General features: G+C 41.0%; 3 protein-coding genes and 1 long non-coding RNA gene across 6 annotated transcripts; 1 reads left to right on the top strand and 3 right to left on the bottom strand.

Moving 5' to 3' along the window:
• Positions 1 to 362: 362 nt before the first annotated feature.
• LOC103996147 (aspartic proteinase oryzasin-1) lies at positions 363 to 6,881 on the top strand. Its single transcript, XM_009416994.3, has 14 exons — positions 363 to 518; positions 767 to 1,144; positions 1,240 to 1,300; positions 2,408 to 2,502; positions 2,609 to 2,721; positions 2,896 to 3,064; positions 3,179 to 3,218; positions 3,315 to 3,379; positions 4,808 to 4,921; positions 5,004 to 5,068; positions 5,171 to 5,327; positions 5,404 to 5,523; positions 6,319 to 6,407; positions 6,495 to 6,881. Exons 2-14 carry the CDS (start codon positions 773 to 775, stop codon positions 6,577 to 6,579), a joined length of 1,545 nt encoding a protein of 514 aa, XP_009415269.1. The 5' UTR covers positions 363 to 518; positions 767 to 772; the 3' UTR covers positions 6,580 to 6,881.
• A 938-nt stretch (positions 6,882 to 7,819) lies between these two features.
• Positions 7,820 to 11,721, bottom strand: LOC135645524 (uncharacterized). 3 transcript variants are annotated; one of them, XR_010498813.1, is made up of 3 exons: positions 11,224 to 11,721; positions 8,380 to 10,159; positions 7,820 to 8,199 (listed from the first exon to the last, which is right to left on the bottom strand). It is a non-coding gene; the product is annotated as an uncharacterized LOC135645524 (long non-coding RNA). The 3 variants fall into 3 exon arrangements; XR_010498812.1 differs by having other exon boundaries at positions 7,820 to 8,509; positions 10,053 to 10,159; positions 11,224 to 11,718; XR_010498811.1 differs by having other exon boundaries at positions 7,820 to 10,159.
• Positions 11,722 to 13,190: 1,469 nt separating this feature from the next.
• Positions 13,191 to 14,691, bottom strand: LOC103996148 (zinc-finger homeodomain protein 6-like). The gene has a single exon (XM_009416995.3). The coding sequence runs from the start codon at positions 14,425 to 14,427 to the stop codon at positions 13,357 to 13,359; it is 1,071 nt and encodes a 356-aa protein (XP_009415270.2). The 5' UTR covers positions 14,428 to 14,691; the 3' UTR covers positions 13,191 to 13,356.
• A 1,379-nt stretch (positions 14,692 to 16,070) lies between these two features.
• On the bottom strand, positions 16,071 to 18,529 carry LOC135646249 (CASP-like protein 4A3). The gene is made up of 3 exons (XM_065165591.1): positions 18,053 to 18,529; positions 17,771 to 17,906; positions 16,071 to 16,613 (listed from the first exon to the last, which is right to left on the bottom strand). The coding sequence occupies exons 1-3, from the start codon at positions 18,403 to 18,405 to the stop codon at positions 16,395 to 16,397; spliced, it is 708 nt and encodes a 235-aa protein (XP_065021663.1). The 5' UTR covers positions 18,406 to 18,529; the 3' UTR covers positions 16,071 to 16,394.
• Between the last annotated feature and the right edge of the window lie 420 nt (positions 18,530 to 18,949).

Here is an 18,949-nt window from a genome sequence, read left to right as displayed (position 1 = left end):
CTCGAAGCAGAGTGGGGACCACATCACATAATTCAATCCATATGCAGGTATCCAATCTGGACGCCGTGCCCGAGTGGATTAAGCACTGCTCTTCCTCGCCACTACCCCTTCTCGTGTTTTCCGGTGGTCCCACGGATCAGATTTTAACGCGATGCGGAGAAAGCAAAGTCTCATTCGACCGTCCCCAACATTTACCCTGTTAATTATCCCTCCGTTTAGTAGGACCCGAAGAATCAACAAATGGGTGACCAGCGGGGTCGCAACGGGCGTGTTAAAAGACTTCACTGCCATAAAGCGGCACCCCACCACCATATAAAGCGGCAACTATATATATATTCCAACGGATGATGTCGTTTTAACGGAAAGATCAGACGGACGGTACCGCACGAATATCGCCCTTTTAAATATACGCCGAGACTTCGTCGAGTGGGACTTCGAGTTCATCTCTTTGACTCTCGATTTCGCTGATCGCCACTCCCCTCTTCCTCCTCCTCGTTTCGGACTCAGATCCTCTCGCGGTGAGTGATCACCTAATCTCTTGTTTGATTTCGTACACCTTTCTTGCTGTTAAGGGTTCTTTGTACAGTTTCTTTGGTTCTTTTAATTTGAAATCTTTCCTTTTTTCCCTTGCGGTCTTTTTTACCGTCGACGAAATCAATTCCGAGTGATCTTTTGGTACCTGTGATCCGATCGTGCTGTGGTATGAGAAATTTTAGGGTTTCTATACTAGAATCCGCTATATTTAGATGATTTTGTTGTTTGATAGGTAATCATGGGAACAAGATGCGGGGTGGTTGTGATTCCTCTTCTTCTCTCGATCTTGTTGCTTGTTTCTGCTGTTCCGGCATCGGCCGAGGAAGATGGATTTATCAGGATTGGCCTGAAGAAGAAACCCTTAGATGAAAGCAGCAGGCTTGCGTCACGGATAATGGACAAGGAAAGGAAGAGCTTGATGGGCCGGAAGTATGGACTTGGAGATGGTCTCGAGGACGAAGGAGATGCTGATTATATTTCCCTGAAGAACTACATGAACGCGCAGTACTTCGGGGAGATCGGCGTTGGAACACCTGCGCAGAAGTTCACCGTGATATTTGACACTGGCAGCTCAAATTTGTGGGTTCCATCTGCCAAGTGTTACTTCTCGGTTAGATTTTTGTTCCCTCTTATAATTCTCTGAACGTTTATTTTGTGCAGTATCAGTTTGTAACTTCATATGTTTATCTAATTTATGTTCTGCAGTTGGCTTGTTATTTCCATTCGAAGTATAAGTCAAGCAAGTCAAGCTCCTACAAAAAGAACGGTTTGTAGTTTCAATTCTTTTTTCTGATCTCAATACTTTCAATTTCTCTTTTATGAGCTACACTTTCATTAATGTGTTTATGATATTTTTTTTAAAAACAAGAATATTTAATGGTTTGCAAGTTTCATGATGAAGTATTAATTTAATATGATTCTAATGATAGAATGTCTACATATTTTGTTAAAATTGTAGGGGGTGAGAGGGGGATCCCTAACTTTTAACGTCTCTTGTGACCACCTGTTTCATCCCATTTGTTTGATGTAATAATTAACGTCCCTTGTAGAGATACTTCAGCAAAGATGAACATGTAATTGAGGTTAGCGTATCACTTTCTCTTGTTCACCGGGACAACTAAAGATGCACTTTGGTACTTTCTGTGGGGTGCATTTGTGGACTCCCAGGGTGTATGCACACACAAACACATGTAGATGGGTATGTAGATGAATCATTCAAAACCAAGTGATAGGCAGAAAAAAGGAAAGCTCCATTTATCCATGCGAAATTCCATTTGTGCAGATATTTATGGTTCCTGAGTTCATCAAATTGCTTTTTTTTTTATCTGGAAAATAAATCATTATACAGGTCTTCAGCGTAAGAGTATATTTATCTGCATAACTGACCTGTAAACAATGATGTAGCGAAAAGTGATGACATATCAGAAAAATGGCCGATAACTTGTCCAGTAAAGTGACATATTAGCAAATTATCGTGTTAGTGGTTGGATATCACTGAAATATGATAAACAACTATTTTCAAGAGATCTTTAGTATATTCATGGGCCAAGGAAACAGCAGAATGGCAACCACTTCTACATTCTATTTGTGATTTCTGGTTGTAAATTGAAAAACCTGTTGTCCCATTGCGATTAGGACATGAACAACGTTATATTGCATCCATTATTGACTTATTTCCAGACTAGCCTACAGATTCTTCAAGCTGGGGTAGGTTCCTTTAGTTGCAGTATCACAATCTTATTTTCATTTCCCCTGAAGTTTTTAGTGAACAATATCTGCATTATTGTTTGTTTTCTTGTCCTGTATTGTTTAATGTTATGTCTTTACAAAGCACCTTCATGTTTTCATTTGAAAATTATTTTCTTGTAAGCAGGGAAGCCAGCAGCCATTCGCTATGGATCTGGGTCAATTTCTGGTTTTTTTAGTCAAGATCATGTTACGGTTGGTGATCTAGTTGTCAAAGATCAGGTTAGCAATAGCAATAGCTTCACTGAATTCCTCCATATATAGTTCATTCATTCTAGTCATTCAAGTCTCTGCTCAAGTTTTGAACTCATAAACTGATGTTATTTAGGTTTTTATTGAGGCCACCAGAGAGCCTAGTGTCACGTTTTTGGTTGCAAAATTTGATGGCATACTTGGACTTGGATTTAAGGAAATATCAGTTGGCAATGTTACACCTGTGTGGTATTGTGACCATTACTCTTCAGAACTTCTCTTCTTAAGATATGCTTCCGTTATTACTTCCAATAATCATATGCCTTATTAGGCTTCTCCACATCATGTCTTATGAAGTTTTCACTATGTTGAAAGAAAGGCTTTATTGACTGAATGATTGATCAATTATATTTCTATTGACAGGTACAATATTGTTGAGCAAGGCCTTGTAAAAGAACCTATTTTCTCTTTCTGGTTTAATCGAAATTCCGAGGACGGGGAGGGAGGTGAAATTGTATTTGGAGGTGTTGATCCAAGTCATTACAAGGGTGAACACACTTATGTTCCTGTGACTCAGAAGGGATACTGGCAGGTAATATCTGAACCCCTTTTTTGTCTGATCATTCAGTTGGATGCTGACACATGCCATGTCCTTCTATGTTTACTAATATATTGGCTGTTGTTACTGGTTCATGCTGGATGACAGTTTAAGATGGGAGATGTCATGATTGGTGGCCAATCTACTGGTAATGCATATGGATTTTTATATCACCCATTATCATTTGATATTTTTCCTTTTACCAACTTTTAAGATGTAATTTGTACATTGTGCTGTCTGTCAGGGTATTGTGCTGGTGGTTGTGCAGCAATTGCAGATTCTGGAACTTCTTTGCTTGCTGGTCCAACAGTATGTTAATCTTCTGGTGGCCCTTTTTAATAACTGAGCCCCATCCTCCCCCCCCCGCCCCCCCCCCCCCCCCCCACCACCCCCCCCTGTTTGCTTTAGAAAGCAGTCTTAAATCTATAGAATCTGCTTGTGGTAGATATAAATACACAACACACTTTGATTCTTTACATGTTGCAGTTTTTCTCTTTTCTAAATGTTTTGATTGCCCAAACATAGTTCTTCTGTTATTTGGAAAGACGAAACTTGACCTCATTAGTGTTGTGCTCATCTTTCATTTTTCCTAATCGAACATAGACATGGTATCTCTTCTTCGCTAGTGTTTTTCACAGTAGAATTTTACTGTTATCGATTTTGTAACTTGAGTATATACAATGGGATAATTTTTTGATTTGTATGTTGTAACTTCTATGTTTTTTGTCTGGGAATTTATCTCTTTTCCAAGTAATTGATGGAGGAAAAACTTTCTGAGTGTTTGTGTTGTTACAGCTGTGGGCAGGAAGAGGTTTTTTCTGTTTTTTTGAAGTGTTTTCTGAAGAATTAAAAAATATATTTATTTCATCTATGATAATAATTATTACATGAGAAATAATGACTTTAAGAATACACAAATTATTTGTGCCATCCGTTCTGTGTCAAATGTAAAAAGCATGGGATACTATTGAGGAAAATGATAACGAAGACCATGTGATCGACAACATCTTGAGACCTTATGTCTTTGACTATTTGTTGGAAGTGTGTACACTGTTGACCGGGTAGCATTACTTCATGTTATTCATGCTTTGAAGGCATGAGATATTGTAAGGTTGATAGTCTGCTGCTGTACTATAGGATAATTAATCATCATTAGCAAGAAAAAAACCTAGAAAACAGTCTTCTTAATCAATTAATGCACTAAATTCCAGCTTCTAAGGTGTAGCTCTTTTTCACCCTGAATAAAAGAGTTTCTCAAGATCTTTCATGGTCAACAAAGCGTATTTTCTCTGTCAAGACACAAAGTAGTGTGATGCAGGTTTTTGCCATGATAAATGTGAATCATGCCAAGACAAGACAATCCTAACTTTTTTGGGTTATTCAACAGACAGAACATGGTAAGTTGGATAATTTTGTTGCATTCAATTGGATTCAAGATAAGTTTTCTCAAATCTGGCAGATAATTAATTGGCACTTAGATCTCTCTCAGTTAGTTATATTTGATGGTCCATGGCTAGATTTTGTGATGTATATGCTCTGATGTCTACTAGCTACTGCTATCACGCTTGCGTAATCTTTGTACCTTTTGTAAAATTCTTGTCCTCTAATTATACCTGATCAAGTTTCCTTTCACTTGATGAAGACCACTGGATTAATTTTGAAGAAACTATTAGTTTTCAATCTTTTTTTTCTTCCGGGTAATGGATTAGCCTCCTATATCCCTGTATCCTCTTGCAGACCATCATTGCAGAGATCAACCACAAAATTGGAGCTTCTGGTGTTGTTAGTCAAGAGTGCAAAGCAGTAGTAGCTGAATATGGGCAACAAATTCTGGATTTGTTGTTGGCAGAGGTTTGCAGCAGTTTCATAAGCATGTTAAAAATTATTTTTCATAATTTTTTGCATATGGAAACATATCTGGTTTATTTTACAGACACAACCTGCCAAGATTTGTGCTCAGATTGGTCTGTGTACCTTTGATGGAACCCGTGGTATTAGGTCAGTAGTAGATTGCTGGAAAGTTCAATTATGATCTTATTGTCTAATAGCCCTATATGTGATTATGCAATTTACTTAATGATGGGCCATTTTACTGTGCAGTATTGGCCTTGAGAGCGTGGTGAATGATAATGGTGATATATCAGCTGGTCTCCAGAGTGATGCTATGTGCAGTGCTTGTGAGATGGCAGTTGTTTGGATGCAAAATCAGTTGAGACAGAACCAGACAAAAGAACACATATTGAATTACATCAATGAGGTGGGTTTTCTCTAAACTATATTTTTTGGGAGGATTTATTTGTATATGTTGAGTCATAGCTTGAGTTGCTTCTCAGCTATGTGATCGGCTACCTAGCCCCATGGGAGAATCAGCTGTAGATTGTGGTGCCCTTGCATCAATGCCTGGTGTCTCCTTCACTATTGGTGGTAAAGTATTTGAGCTCAAACCGGAGCAGGTAATATTGAGTGCTTGGGTGATAAATATATTATTTATGACTATTTCTTTCTACAAAAATGTTACTTGCTGGCTATTTCAGCTGTTAGATACGATTTTATATAGCTATATGCACTTGCTTATGATTTTACAAGTTGCATGACTTGGCTTACATTATATATTCATTAATAGCTGCTAAGTTTAATTTGATATTTTTTATAGGTTTTCCATTTGACATTATTTATCTATCTGTCATACTCAAGATGTGAAAGAATTCTTAACTTTGTGTTTCAAAACCTATAAGTTGCTTTTCTTAAATAGATTGTCATGGCTTTGACATTATTTTTCTTGGTTACTCATATGTCTGCAAGTAAATAGGAGCAATGATTGTACTCTCTGAACCTTGCTTGGCATGTCAGGTTAAGTGGATACAGCGTTCGTGTATAATTGAAAAAAATAAACTTGGCACTTCTCTCAGTACAAATATTAGGTGCATCGAGTAGAAATTTCCGTGTGCCACACGGATGATTTTGTGTTCGGCCCCTGAACCCGGGCCTGACCCACTTATTAGTGGGTCCAGTTCAAATCTATCAGGTGAATCAAGGTTCTAGGGAAAGTATATACTGTGTAGTATACAGATGGGTGAAAACAGTGTACTCCATATGCTGTGGATGGCATATTGCAAATGGTGCCTATGGGCAGACTTTTTTCTGTTTTAGAATGTTTAGAAGTAGTCAAGGTTGTAAAAGGATTGTATTTATTGGCGAGAAAGCCTGATCTGCCGACTTACCCATCCATGTTCTTGCCTGCTCTGCAGTACATTCTCAAGGTTGGTGAGGGATCAGTGGCACAGTGCATCAGTGGGTTCACCGCTTTTGACATTCCACCACCTCGGGGCCCTCTTTGGTGTGTATCTCCATTTCTGCCTGCATTCATGTGCATGCTTGTTCTGTATTAACTGTTGTTCGTGATACTTCTCTGAAACTGCTGCAGGATACTGGGAGACGTCTTCATGGGAGCCTATCATACAGTGTTTGATTATGGCAATTTGAGAATTGGGTTTGCAGAAGCAGCTTAGAACAGAAATGCTTAGCAGACGTCTTCATATAGAATAACCAAATAAAAAGGACGGCAGGTGATGCATGTACATAAAACTGTGGGCTATGTTGTTCTGCTTCTGTGAAACTACTGTTGCTAATGATCCTTCCAAGGAAACATTTGTTGCTTCTCACTTTGTAGATGTAGTATATCATCTAAAACTCCTGCTTGTTGCCCGAAATTGGGAATAGCTAGATGTGTCATGGCTGAAATTGATTCAATTTGATGGATCAAGTACTCGCGATGCATTACCATATGCTGTCGAGGAACTTACTTTTTCTATTCCGACATATTTTGGTTGTACAATGCATGGGAATTTTGGAGCCTGTGTGGTATTTGAACATGTGAGTTTTGGTGATGGAGGATATCTACTTCAAGTGGGGAGATGTTGAGGACAGATTATTATGACATTGTTGCCAATTCACGGAAGGACCCAGTCAACTACCACTTGTGGAGTAGTGCAAGCGCTATCCATTAGATATAGGGATGTCAATGGGGTGGGGTGGGGTGGGGAGGAGAATGCTTCCCCCGTTCGCATTCCCTTTCCTTGCCCCATTCCTCATTTAGACCGGGCAAGGATAAGGATGAGGAATCATTATCCCAATTCATCGTTCGTTGTTTACAATTGTCGATCGCTGAAGGAATTATTGTTTATTGATGGAGAGAGAGGTGGATCGATGAACACAAAGTCAAATAGCAATAACAACACCACCTGCGATGTGCATAACGTATTGTGCCGTACGAAGGAGTTGTTATTGTTAAATGAGAAGATATTTTATTTGATTCAATTGAATAAAATGATTTTTAATTAAATCATAATTAATTTAATTAAGATTTATCAAATCTAATTTGAATAACGAAAGTCTAACAGTATTTGGGCCTAGCATCTCAGGTACGAGTATGGATATAGGGTGAGAGTGTTCTATCCGTTTTCGTTTCTTTTCTTTTTCATATAGATAATATAAAATGTTCCTTATCCTCACTCCGTTCATATTTATTTTTTCCATCCCCACCCCATTAAGGGTAGGTGCCCATGGATACCCATACCGATTGGTATAATTAACATCTTTTTTTTGATAAGGAAGTGATAGTCCCCTTATGTCATAATCATCTTCCTCCAACACGATACGAGCAAGCTCGATAAGAAGAGCTAGTACGTGACAAACGTGATGGCTTGATATTAAGCTTCAGTGGTCGATCAAGAACTCCAATCGATCAAATTTGCTCTAAAGAAGAGAATGTAAACTGATATAGATGTTATGTCATCAATGTTGCACACCAAATCAACATGGATACATGCCAAATCAGCAAATTCCTTAGGCTGCTGTTAGATCTGGCTGGCTGGCCATGTTCCGATGGAGAGATGATCGGCGACAAGTAATCGCAGCTTCCCACTCGGAGAAGATCAAAGACATCTATTCTGCAATCATGCGTGGAAGAGACAAAGACACCTCTGGCTGGAATAGCTGTTTAATCTTCAGGTACGTTCCACATCTCACAGCACGAAGGAATGCTGACGTAGCCTTCCTTCTTATCACACGTACACAGTCGTATGCTTCTCTCTCTCTACTATCCCTAAACCTTGTTGTTCAGTCATTAACTGCAGGGTAGAAACAGAACATTGTGAGCCAATCAAGTCTTGACAACTCGTGATAATGCAATCCACAATGGTGAGTTCCATGAGAAGCTGTTCTCCAAGATAACACCAGAGATCAACTATTTTGTACAGGTTATTGTCGGTTATCAGTTCTATGCTTGCAAAGATTTTTCTCAGCTGAACCTGTTGCAACAATGTTGGTAGACAACACAGTTCTACATCGAATGGAATGGAATGCCTTAGTGGTGACGCTTCTCTTCTGGCAGCAAAATTCTTGGAACCCAAGCATGATGCCAGCAACCAACGCTAATATCTGCAGATCCAAGTAACTAATTCTTCAGCCACCAGGAAATTTTATTCTTAAGGCTAAGATATACAAAACTACAATAAACAGGGTTCGAATTAAATAGGCAAATATGATATCTCGAGTATGCCAATCAATAATTACCCATGAGCTGGGCTTCCAGAACCTATAGTTCTGTTTGTAAGAGAAATAAAACTTAATCCTGGTTGACTGTAACACATTCGATCAGTAGGAGACGATATCCACTGAATTTTTTTGATCATAAACACAAGTGAAAACATGACTCAAATTCATGTACGGAAGGTATTGTTCCGGGTATCACTTACCAAGGGGGATACCTAAAAAAAGGGGCTTTGGTTAGAGAAATGAGATCCAGATTCTAACAGTTTTACTTTCAGCTCCGCTATGGGTGTAGGTCAAATAAAAAGTTAAGGTCCAAGTCAAGTTTGGATACAATGTAGGCTTAACAACAATGAATCTATATAAAATATGTTTTGTGAACTGAAAATACTAAAAAGCCAAACATAAATCTATTTCATGTTAAAATTAACTAATTAATCATAATGAAAGAATGCTCAAGTAGATAGTCTCAAACACCCCAACGTCGAAAGGAAAATATGCTTTGAAATAATAACTACTAGAATGTTGAGAAGTTATGTGAATAAAATAACTACACAATCAAATTACTCATTATGAATGTAAAGACTACGATAGCAATACATCCTATTAGAAATAAAATTACTTGTTTCAATGGGTCTTCTCTGAGACATATACCCTTTTAATATGTCCAGGAGTCCCCAAGTCAAGCTCAGGTCGATTCTAAGTAGGATCCAGGTCAGATGCAGGTAATGGATAAGAATGTCTTCTCTATTTATTGAAAGAACAAAGGAACAAAACTAGTGCAAAGCAGGCACCCACACAAGCTCCTCCATATACAAGATCAAGATTTTGTTAGTGATACCAGTGATTTGGAGGGGATCTCTCAAAAAGTAATTTCCTAAACATGAACTTGCTGATAACTAGAACTTCGTATCAGCTTTCCAAAGTTTGGAACTTGTAGGGAAACATAAGACATCAATTGTCATCACAATATCAAGCTTATCCACCAAACTTAAACCAACATAAGCAACTTAGTCAAGAAAGAAGATAGTCATGAATGATACTTGATGAATGTGTCTGCTTTGAATATCAAGCTGAGATTACTTCAACAAGAAAGTAAAATGTAAATTGATATGAAATATCTAGAAAACTAAATTTTCATAGCAGCTCGGCCTATTAGCATAGTTTATTATGATCAGTTCGGTTGGGTTAGCACGCAACACAAATCTTGGAATTGCCAATTTATCACCAGTTAGAAAACATCAACTGCAGATGCAAGAGTGTTCCAAAGCCCTCACAAGAGCAGCATGTGAACAATGAAACTAAGAATGTACCAAGGATGACTGGAACGCAGAAAGATTATATAACAGCTACAAAGAAAAGCAGTAAGTAACTGACAGCAACTGATAATGAAAAAGAAATCAAAAGTGAAAAGGGTGGACATGTCACCTACTTCAATGGAGGATAATTTCTAATCCTGATAGATGGAATCATGTCCACGTATTGCAATAGTGTTTGCTCCACAAGCAATGGACATTGTCAATCACATGCTGCAAACTTCTGCTGAAAGATTCAGCAGATAAATGAGAGTGTCATGAAACACCACATTTTCTTTTATATCTAACTCAGTAGATACTAAGTCAAAGAGAGAAGACACCGAATTCATACTAGCAATTGATTAACTTTCATCATCCAATATTTTCAAAAGTATTCTTCTCCTATATCACATTCCTCGTGGACATCAAATCACGATGCTGCTTACTGTGCAATCTTAGCCTACCTTGAGATAGTTACAAATTATATTTCTACCAGTATTTATTGTCCAGTAGTTGCAAAAACATAGAAAAACCCTCGGGTAAGACAAAAGTTGGAGACACTCCGATGTTGTCTGGCTCCAAACTTTCGATGTACTTAAAGGGTTCCACTAGAAAACAAAATTATTCAAGGTTGTCCTTAATCATAAAGCGATTGATTTTTGGGATGTAGGATTATGGTGGCTATTTGTCCTTGCTTTAGAAAACAGTAATGGCATCCGAATCCCATAAATCTTTTCTAATTAACTACATGACTCTTCAGCAAACTTGAACATACTTTCGCCAAAATAAATTCCTGCAAACAAACTTATCAACTGGAGCATGCATATGTTACCTAATTTCGAGGTTTACCAGGAAACCTAGGTAACACATTCAACATGATACCAACAATAAAAGGAACAGTGTTCTTTGAGGACTTTCGTACCAAAAGAATGCCTATCTCCGAATGAATTCTTTGCTTGCCCTAAACAATTGAAGAACAATTTCATTCAAATAAGAAACTTTTTTTTTCCTCTCTGACGGCTTATTTTACCCAGAGAATTTGATAAGAATTCTTCTAGGGGCTAAAGCTACGTATGCAATTAAAGCATAAATTAAGCAAGAAGCACAGACATAGAAGAATTTTTGCTCTAAGGAGACATCTCTAGTAATCGAACTAAGAAGAATAAGCTGACTCACAGTCCGGCAGTAAAGCTCACCAGATCTCCATCATCAGAACACATAGAGAAAGGAACTTTTAGCGGTAAGCATCAAAAGATCAACTCATAAACTACCATAGAAACAAATGAAAAGGGCGAATGTGGGGTTTACCAAAGCCACTCCTTCCATTCGAAGAATACGCCTCCTCTCTTCGACACCGCAAACATCTCCTCGTAGGGAGCCACGAACTCTCCAAAGGCCAAGCCCCCGAATGGAGCACGAGCCAGCGAGGTCGCCGAAGACCTCGGCGTAGTCGTCCAGGCGAGCAGCGACCTGTGTCGGGAAGACGTCGGCGTAGGCGGAAACCCCGTGGCGGTACCGCTGCCGCCTCCTCCGCGGCGGCTCCGAGATCCCACCATGGGGGGAGAAAGGGGTTTGGATTTAGGGCATCATCGCGACCATCTCATCGTTCTCTCCCGTTCGGCTCCGAGGATTCTGACGACGAAGAGGAGAAAGCAGAGTAAAAAGGAAAGAGAGACCAGCAGAAGCAGGCGCCTCCGTTTCTGGTGGTGGTGAACAACAACGGCGACGGGTGGGATGAAGAAAAGCTTCCGAGTTTGAATATGATCGTCATCGATGCGGCCGCTTCTGATGCCTTTCAGGGAGGGAGGAAACGGGGAGCAGCTCCTTCGGACAAGCCGGTAAGAGTCGGTCTCAGATTTCAAAACCAGCGGGGCCCACAAAGAACTTGCTGGGGCCCCAGGAATACGATCCATTTAAAAATAATAATAATAATAATAATAATAAACTCATTAACATCGTCGACACACCCAAAATATAGCGTTATAAACTCAGTCCCTCGTAATGACTCAATATTAAATCGATTTTAATATTAATTATCATAATTTTTGATGAAATGATTAATCTATCAACATTTAAATCATTAATTTAAATTTAAATTTAAAAAATAATATATTTATTATTTATATTCACTTTGGATGTGAAACCAATAGAATGTATTTATTATATATTTACTGCTCATCAATTATATCGACAGAAAACTCCTATCTGTAGTTATACGAATCAAATCTGATTCACATGTAACCTAATCGGACTTAAAGTGGGCCGGACAGCGTAGGCTGATTTCCAAATCTCTGGTTGGACCGGGCGGTCGGGTCCGATTCAGACGTACCGACAAGAGGAGTCGGACGGTTTGGTGAGTACGTGATGAGGTCGGTGGCGACCTGCAGGTGATAAGCTGGTCCATGTCGTCATCGATGTTGGCCGGTCGATCCTCTGTTGCGTGTGCACGTGCTTTTAGGTGGAAAGCAGGAGGAGGAGATGGCCATGCTAATGTCATGCTTGGATTCGGGAAGCATGTGGGCGTTGATGTCACGGTGAGCATGGATGGTGGACACCGGTGAGACGGCTTCGTCTCCGAATCCTGAATCCTTCGTCTTCCTTATTGATCGAGGCGCATCCATAAATCACAAAAGAGAAAGGAGGGGGGTGGGGGGGAGGGGTTTGATCCAATCAATGTGCTCATTAGCATGGTCCAACAATGAAAGGTCTCATTCGGGAAGGAGTACTGCACAGGTAAAGGAGGAGGACGAGCTTAATTAATAATACATCAGTCATGTAAAAGATGCGACGACGATGCTTTGCTTTAATTTCTAATCTCATCCCAATGCCATGGGCAGTACAAACATGAAGAAAAGACAACGTGTCCAGAAAAAGTGAGACTGCCATATGGCCTCAACCATGCATCTTTAATGCAACAGGAACAAGGACAAACATGATGCTGGTGATCTTGGTTTACACTGCAAGTGAAGAACTGCACAGGAGTGCAGTGTTTTGCATGATCAGTGCCGCTATTGTATGTTGTTGACGCAAAGGAAGATAACATGATCATTCATGCATGCACTGTGAAATCCTGTGGACTTGGATCCGGAGGATTCTACGGATGCAAAGGTCCGACTTGCTGTGTCTTGCGGCTGGAAATGTTGGAGTTTAGTGGAGGAAGAAGAGATCTTCTGTAAGATCATCAACCACATCGCCTTCTCCTTCACAGAAAGCAAAAAACCAAGGAAAGAATAGCACCAATGCGAGTTGTTGATGATGATGATGATGCAAAAGGATGGAAGAAGAAAAGCGCAGCTCGAATCAGAAAACCAACAAGTGGAATACAGATGTTTCATTTCCCTTCTTCTCCATGGCTCCTCCACTCCCTCGTAAACCCTAGCAACACAACGACATAAATTGAGAAGAGGACAGGATCATGGCCCTCACAAGCTGCTGCTGCTGTCAATCTTGAGGCGGGTGCGGTTGATGCAGGTGCTGCTGTGCCGAGGGTTCATCCTCGTTTGCTGGTTGCTGCTGCTTCTTGAACAAGTGCTTGTTGTTGTGCATCCAGACCTTCAAGACCTGCCTCCTCACCCCGGCCTTGGCGCAGAATTCCTGGACCTGAGCCTCGTCTTGCTTCTGAATCCTCCACCCCACCCGATCCGCGAAAGCCAGCATCTTCTCCTTCTGCTCCACCGTGAACTTGGTCCGGAACCGCTTCCTCTGCGCGGTGGCCGGCGTCGGCGCCCCGGCATTGATCCTCTCCTCGCTCGATGACTCCGTTGTCGTCCCCCCGCTCGCGCTGGCGTTGCCTCCGAAGGCCACGAGGGCGGAGGAAGGCGTGGTGGGAGAACCGAAGGGGAATTGCTTGTGGTGGTGGTGGTGTTGGGGAGGAGGGAGGAGGAGAGCAGGACGGGCGGCGACTCGGTAGTAGGGGTCAGTAGCCTCGTTGTCACCGTCGGTCTCCTTGCGGTGGAAGCTCCTGTGGCAGCCGCAGGCCGCGCACTTCAGCCCCCCGGGCGTGGACGGCTCGCCCTCCGGCATGAACTCGCCACAGCCATCGAGGACGTGGCCGCCGATGCCGGCCGCGTGATTGCGGAGACATTCTTTGTACCTGACGGAGACATCGGCCGTGGCAGCGGACGTCGAGTTCCTAGCCGCGGCGGTAGATTTGGAGTCAGGTGTAGTTGCACCACCGACTACAACCGGATCGGAGTTCCTCACAACAGACAGAGAGACTTGGTGATCTACAGCAGCAGCCGTAGTTGGGTGAACCGATGATGGCATGGTGATTCCATAGAAACCGGAATTCCTAGCAGCTGATGAGCCACTTCCACTTCCTCCTCCTCCTCTGCTGGGGGAGATCAGAGAGGAAAAAGGATTGAGGACGGGTTTGGAGAAAGCTGATCCTCTAATAGGAGGAGGAGGAGGAGGAGGATTGTAACCTAGAGATGTGGAAGAAGGTAGCTCTATCTCCTCCTCCTCCTCATCATCCTCCTCATCGACAACGGCAGCTTGGTTCTTATATTCCATAAATCCCAGCTCTCCTCCTCTACCTAGATTTCATCTTCCACAGCATCCATAAGAGAAGGAGAACCCAACAGAGGGAAGGGACACTGTTGAAGCTCTTATTGCACACTGAAAAGAGCACAGATGAGATGAGAGGGACAGGTCGAGAACGTGCAGCACTGAAGCGGTCAGCAGCTAATGTGATTTGGGTGTGGGGGTGAAACAAACAGTGTGAGAGATGAGAAGGGAGTGGCAATGAGTAATACTGGGGTTGGATTTCCTACCATCCATCTCTTCTTCTTCTTCTTCTTCTTCTTATACGTATCGCTCCTTGTCATACCTCTCTCTCTCTCTGTAGCTTGCATTCATGTGTGGTCTCCATGTCTCCATCCCTTAACCCTTATCTACACTATCTCTACGGTGCACCACAGAATCCTCTCTCTCTCTCTCACTTCTCTCTGTGTTGATTGAATTGGAAGGGTTGGGGAATTGAAAGGGAGTGGGTCCTTCACTGTCTTCAACCACATCAGTCTTGTTGGTGTGTCAGACTGCAGCACTAAAACTCTTTCTCTTTCCTTCATTTTACCGGAGCCAACCTCGCCATCTTTTTCACATCGCTTTCTTCTTCTCACCTACATTGCTCCTCCTCCATGGCTGTCTTCAACTTTACCTTTGTGGTGGACTAATTGGCTCGCTGATTTGTTGGCTCAGATAGCATAGCGCACCTCTGCTCCGTCCGGGAATCAATAATACGTTAAAGCCCGTGCATCGTACATGAGATCAAAATCGGAGGCTTTCTGTTCTTACTTGAGATGGAAAATGCTATTAAGATAGCATTGAATTCGATTTGGGTTAAAAAATATTGGGTAATTCACCAAAAAATAAAAATCCTACTTCATAGGCATCTACCAGAAGTTGGGTGTGGACACCCCTAAGCTGACATATCCTTGTTCTTAAATGTGACTTTAAAATATTAAAATCACCTAAAATTAAAAAAAATAATAATGAAATCACTATTTGTGTAATATTTATCTACCATGTTGAGAGATTAAGGTGAATTAGATAATTTTTCATGATATTACACTCATAAATGACCTATGTTAAACTCCATTATAGGGTCAACCCATAAACATATCAACTTTGACTTACAAAATTCCCAAATCAAGTTTCAAAAATTCAAATAAAAAATATTAAATAAACATGAAATGAAGGTGGGAGGTTCAATGAATCATATAACAGATACAATCCGTATCTGATATGATATTATTTGGAAGGAGGGAGAAAAAAAAAAGTACAGTGTATTCCGGAGCCTACAATACTTAAAAGATGAGGCAGAGTCATGGCATCCAAAGATTGGAGCTGGTGGATCCTAAATCCATCTGAAGAAGCAAGAACAGTACTGTTAAGCATCAGGGAAAGCACTACTTGGTTAAACTTCATTACAAGAATATATATATATATACACCATGAGGAGGTCATGTTCTATAAAAGAAAGATCATGGCAACGACTACCCCAACATCTTCCTCTTAACTTGGTGATAGAGATGGACGCCAACTTCCTCCAATTGCTAGTACTGCCAAAAAATGAGAGAGAAGTCATGCCTCGCGCTCATATCACATGTTCATACATCCTCGTAACCATGTGCAATTCAATAAAAATCTACACAAAAGGAAAACGGATTGGTAACGAGCAAACATTATGTCGGAAGAACACCGACAGATCATCCAATCCCACAATACTTTGGTTTATGTATTTTACATGTAGAACATTTCTAGGATATGACGCCGCATCCAACCTTCAGCTTAGCTGTGACGGGCTGAGCAAGAACAGATGCCAACAGACAACATATGGCAACCTTTAAGACAATTCATCCAACATTCTTCCACTCCTAAGCTTTTGCATATGACTGGAACAAGTGATTCAAAAAGTCCATCTTCCATGGTAATTGGACAAAGTAGATCTATTTATATTAATTTTGTGCAGCATAGCATCATAGGTGTTCCATCTGTGATGTGACACCAGAACTCCGACGAAATAAATTGTGCGCCGAGATGAGTGCACTCAAAGCGAGGGCAACAAAAGCTAGGAATGAGATGGCAATAGACACATTTGCCATGTCCATGAATTCATCACTTCCGAATCTAGACATCCAAAGATCATTACGGGAGGCAGCCACAGAGGATGCAGCAATCAGAAGGTAAGCCAGTATCTGCAACAAGCAAAACTTCAGGAACAGATTCAATTGATGCTTAAAACACTCAAGATAGTTACAGCTTTCGATTCAGGAATGCTTCGATCAAAGAGATATTTTGCAATTTTGGCACTTTGACATGTTATATTACCTTTGAGATGACATAAAAAAGAACACGGGGTACCTGAACTTCTATCTCGAAACCAAATCAAGAGAGTATACATACTGTATCTTGTCCCATGGTTAATATAACATGAGCATGAAGCATAAAGGACTTAACAAACCTATAATTCATCTACTTCTAACTTCAAAAAAATATAAACCAGAAGATACAATATACAAAAGCTCATGTTGAGACTGAAAAAGTAGTTCACAATACCAGACTCTGCTCAGCATCAGTAGTATCATAAGCAAAGTGTAAACCGCTCTGAAGACTTTGTCCATCATAATTAGGTCAATGTCATATTAATTGACAGGGAACGGATTTCCAGTCTTAGTAATGTTATAGTTATAAACCTAGTATTGTGGCTTAAAGGACATTGTTAAAATACGCTATGGACAGTGACTATGTTTAACTAGAGGCTTTATACACCCTTTGGATGTCCTACCTACTTCAAAACCCATTTATGCTTCTTTTTCTCTCATGAGCAAAACAGAAGCATCAAATTAGATTATGGGCCTATCTTGGTCTGGTTCAAATGAAATGACAAACTTCAGTTTTCTTTTGTCTCTTAGAATCTCTGACCCCCGAAGATAACACAGCCATACAGCCAAACAATTATCCTTTGACAAGTTATAACCGATGGAATGGCCACAAAATTTTGATCTTTAATGATCTTAGAGGTTACCAGAACAAAAGGAAAGCAAGGCTACTTGATTCTTTTTAATTAGAGATGAGATTTGTATTAGAAAAACGAACTGAACTGAAGAACTGTATTCGGTGTATAGTATAAGTGGTCAACATTCACCAGTCCAAGAAAATAAAATCAACACAAGGAATTCATGTCCTGACTGGTGATGTCAACAAGTAAACAAGGCTTCTTGATGTCATTTGCCTCACATTCTCCAACATAAACGCAAGTCCTAAAACAGCACATAGATTATATGATCTTCTAAACAGTGAATTCAGATAATATAATATTATATATATATAGGAGAACGAGATTTATACCCACCTGATCCATTGTGAGGTCGAAGTAGTAATTGATCGGACTGCGGATGATGTATTTCTTCAGGATCACATGGTGGACCTTCGCGTAAATGTGGAACGCTGAGTAGCCGAAAGCAATCGCAGTGACAGAAACCAAGCACCTGCAGCCACCAAACAACAAGAGACGAACACCGCTCGATATCGCGACATATAAACCTCAGCAAAGATCCAAAAGACGAGACCACATTTTAGGTGGGACGGACCATCAGCTAGAAGCTCTCGAATGGAGGAAAACATCGGTTCGTACCGGTACTCGCTGTATCGGCCGAAGGAGTCGCCGGCCCACCCCTCGGTGTTGTCTGCAACCATGACCGAGAACGACACGAGACACAGTAGCGCAGCGGAGACCCTAAGTCCGAGCGCCGCCCTCATCACCGCCCGCCGCCGCAGGCTCCACGGCACCGCCCCGATACCATTCTCCCCCTTCCTCGAGACACGGCCGCCACCCTCCCCGCCATCGACAACACTCACCATGACGGCTAACTCGTCCAGGCTCAGCCGGCCAGCCATCGCCAGCGCCGTGACCGCCGGCTCCGGGGACTCCGGCCTCTCGGGGGTGTTGTGAGGCGGAGGCGGTGGCGATCGCTCGGGGGAACTCATCGGCCTCACTTCAAAGCGTGCCCGGAGGGGAAAAGAGAAGGGAATTGAAGAGGCACTGAGAGACTACCATCTACGGTGTAACTCATCGGGAGAAATTGAGTATATTTTTCTGGCCTAAACACGAATCTCAACGAAGGAAATGCACTAAAGAGAATAAAGTAAATTTACTCGACAAAAATCAGATTAAGAAAAGTTTAGAATTGGATTAAATTATGATGGCAATTTATTGAGTCAGACACAGCTTTTCTAACTGATCATTGCCTAAATTCCCTATGAATTTTATTTCCCTATTCGACAGTTTGAAATTTTGAGATACAATAAGAAATTAATTGCGGATGTAATATATATTATTATTTTATTGTTGGAAAAGATGACAATATTTGTCTCATGAGTCATGCTCTGCTTCTAATGAATGCACCCACCAAAATTTGGTATCCGTTTCCACTCCAATTCCCTACTAGTTGTAAATCTTGGAGAACAATGTCAACTTTGCTTGTAAATTGTCAACACTAATGATTACCAAATGCTTTACACAGACTGATTC

Source organism: Musa acuminata, chromosome BXJ3-8 (assembly GCF_036884655.1).
Source record: "Musa acuminata AAA Group cultivar baxijiao chromosome BXJ3-8, Cavendish_Baxijiao_AAA, whole genome shotgun sequence".
NCBI classification, from domain to species: domain Eukaryota; kingdom Viridiplantae; phylum Streptophyta; class Magnoliopsida; order Zingiberales; family Musaceae; genus Musa; species Musa acuminata.
Note: the sequence above shows the minus strand (reverse complement) of the source record. Positions and strands in the feature narration are given on the sequence as shown.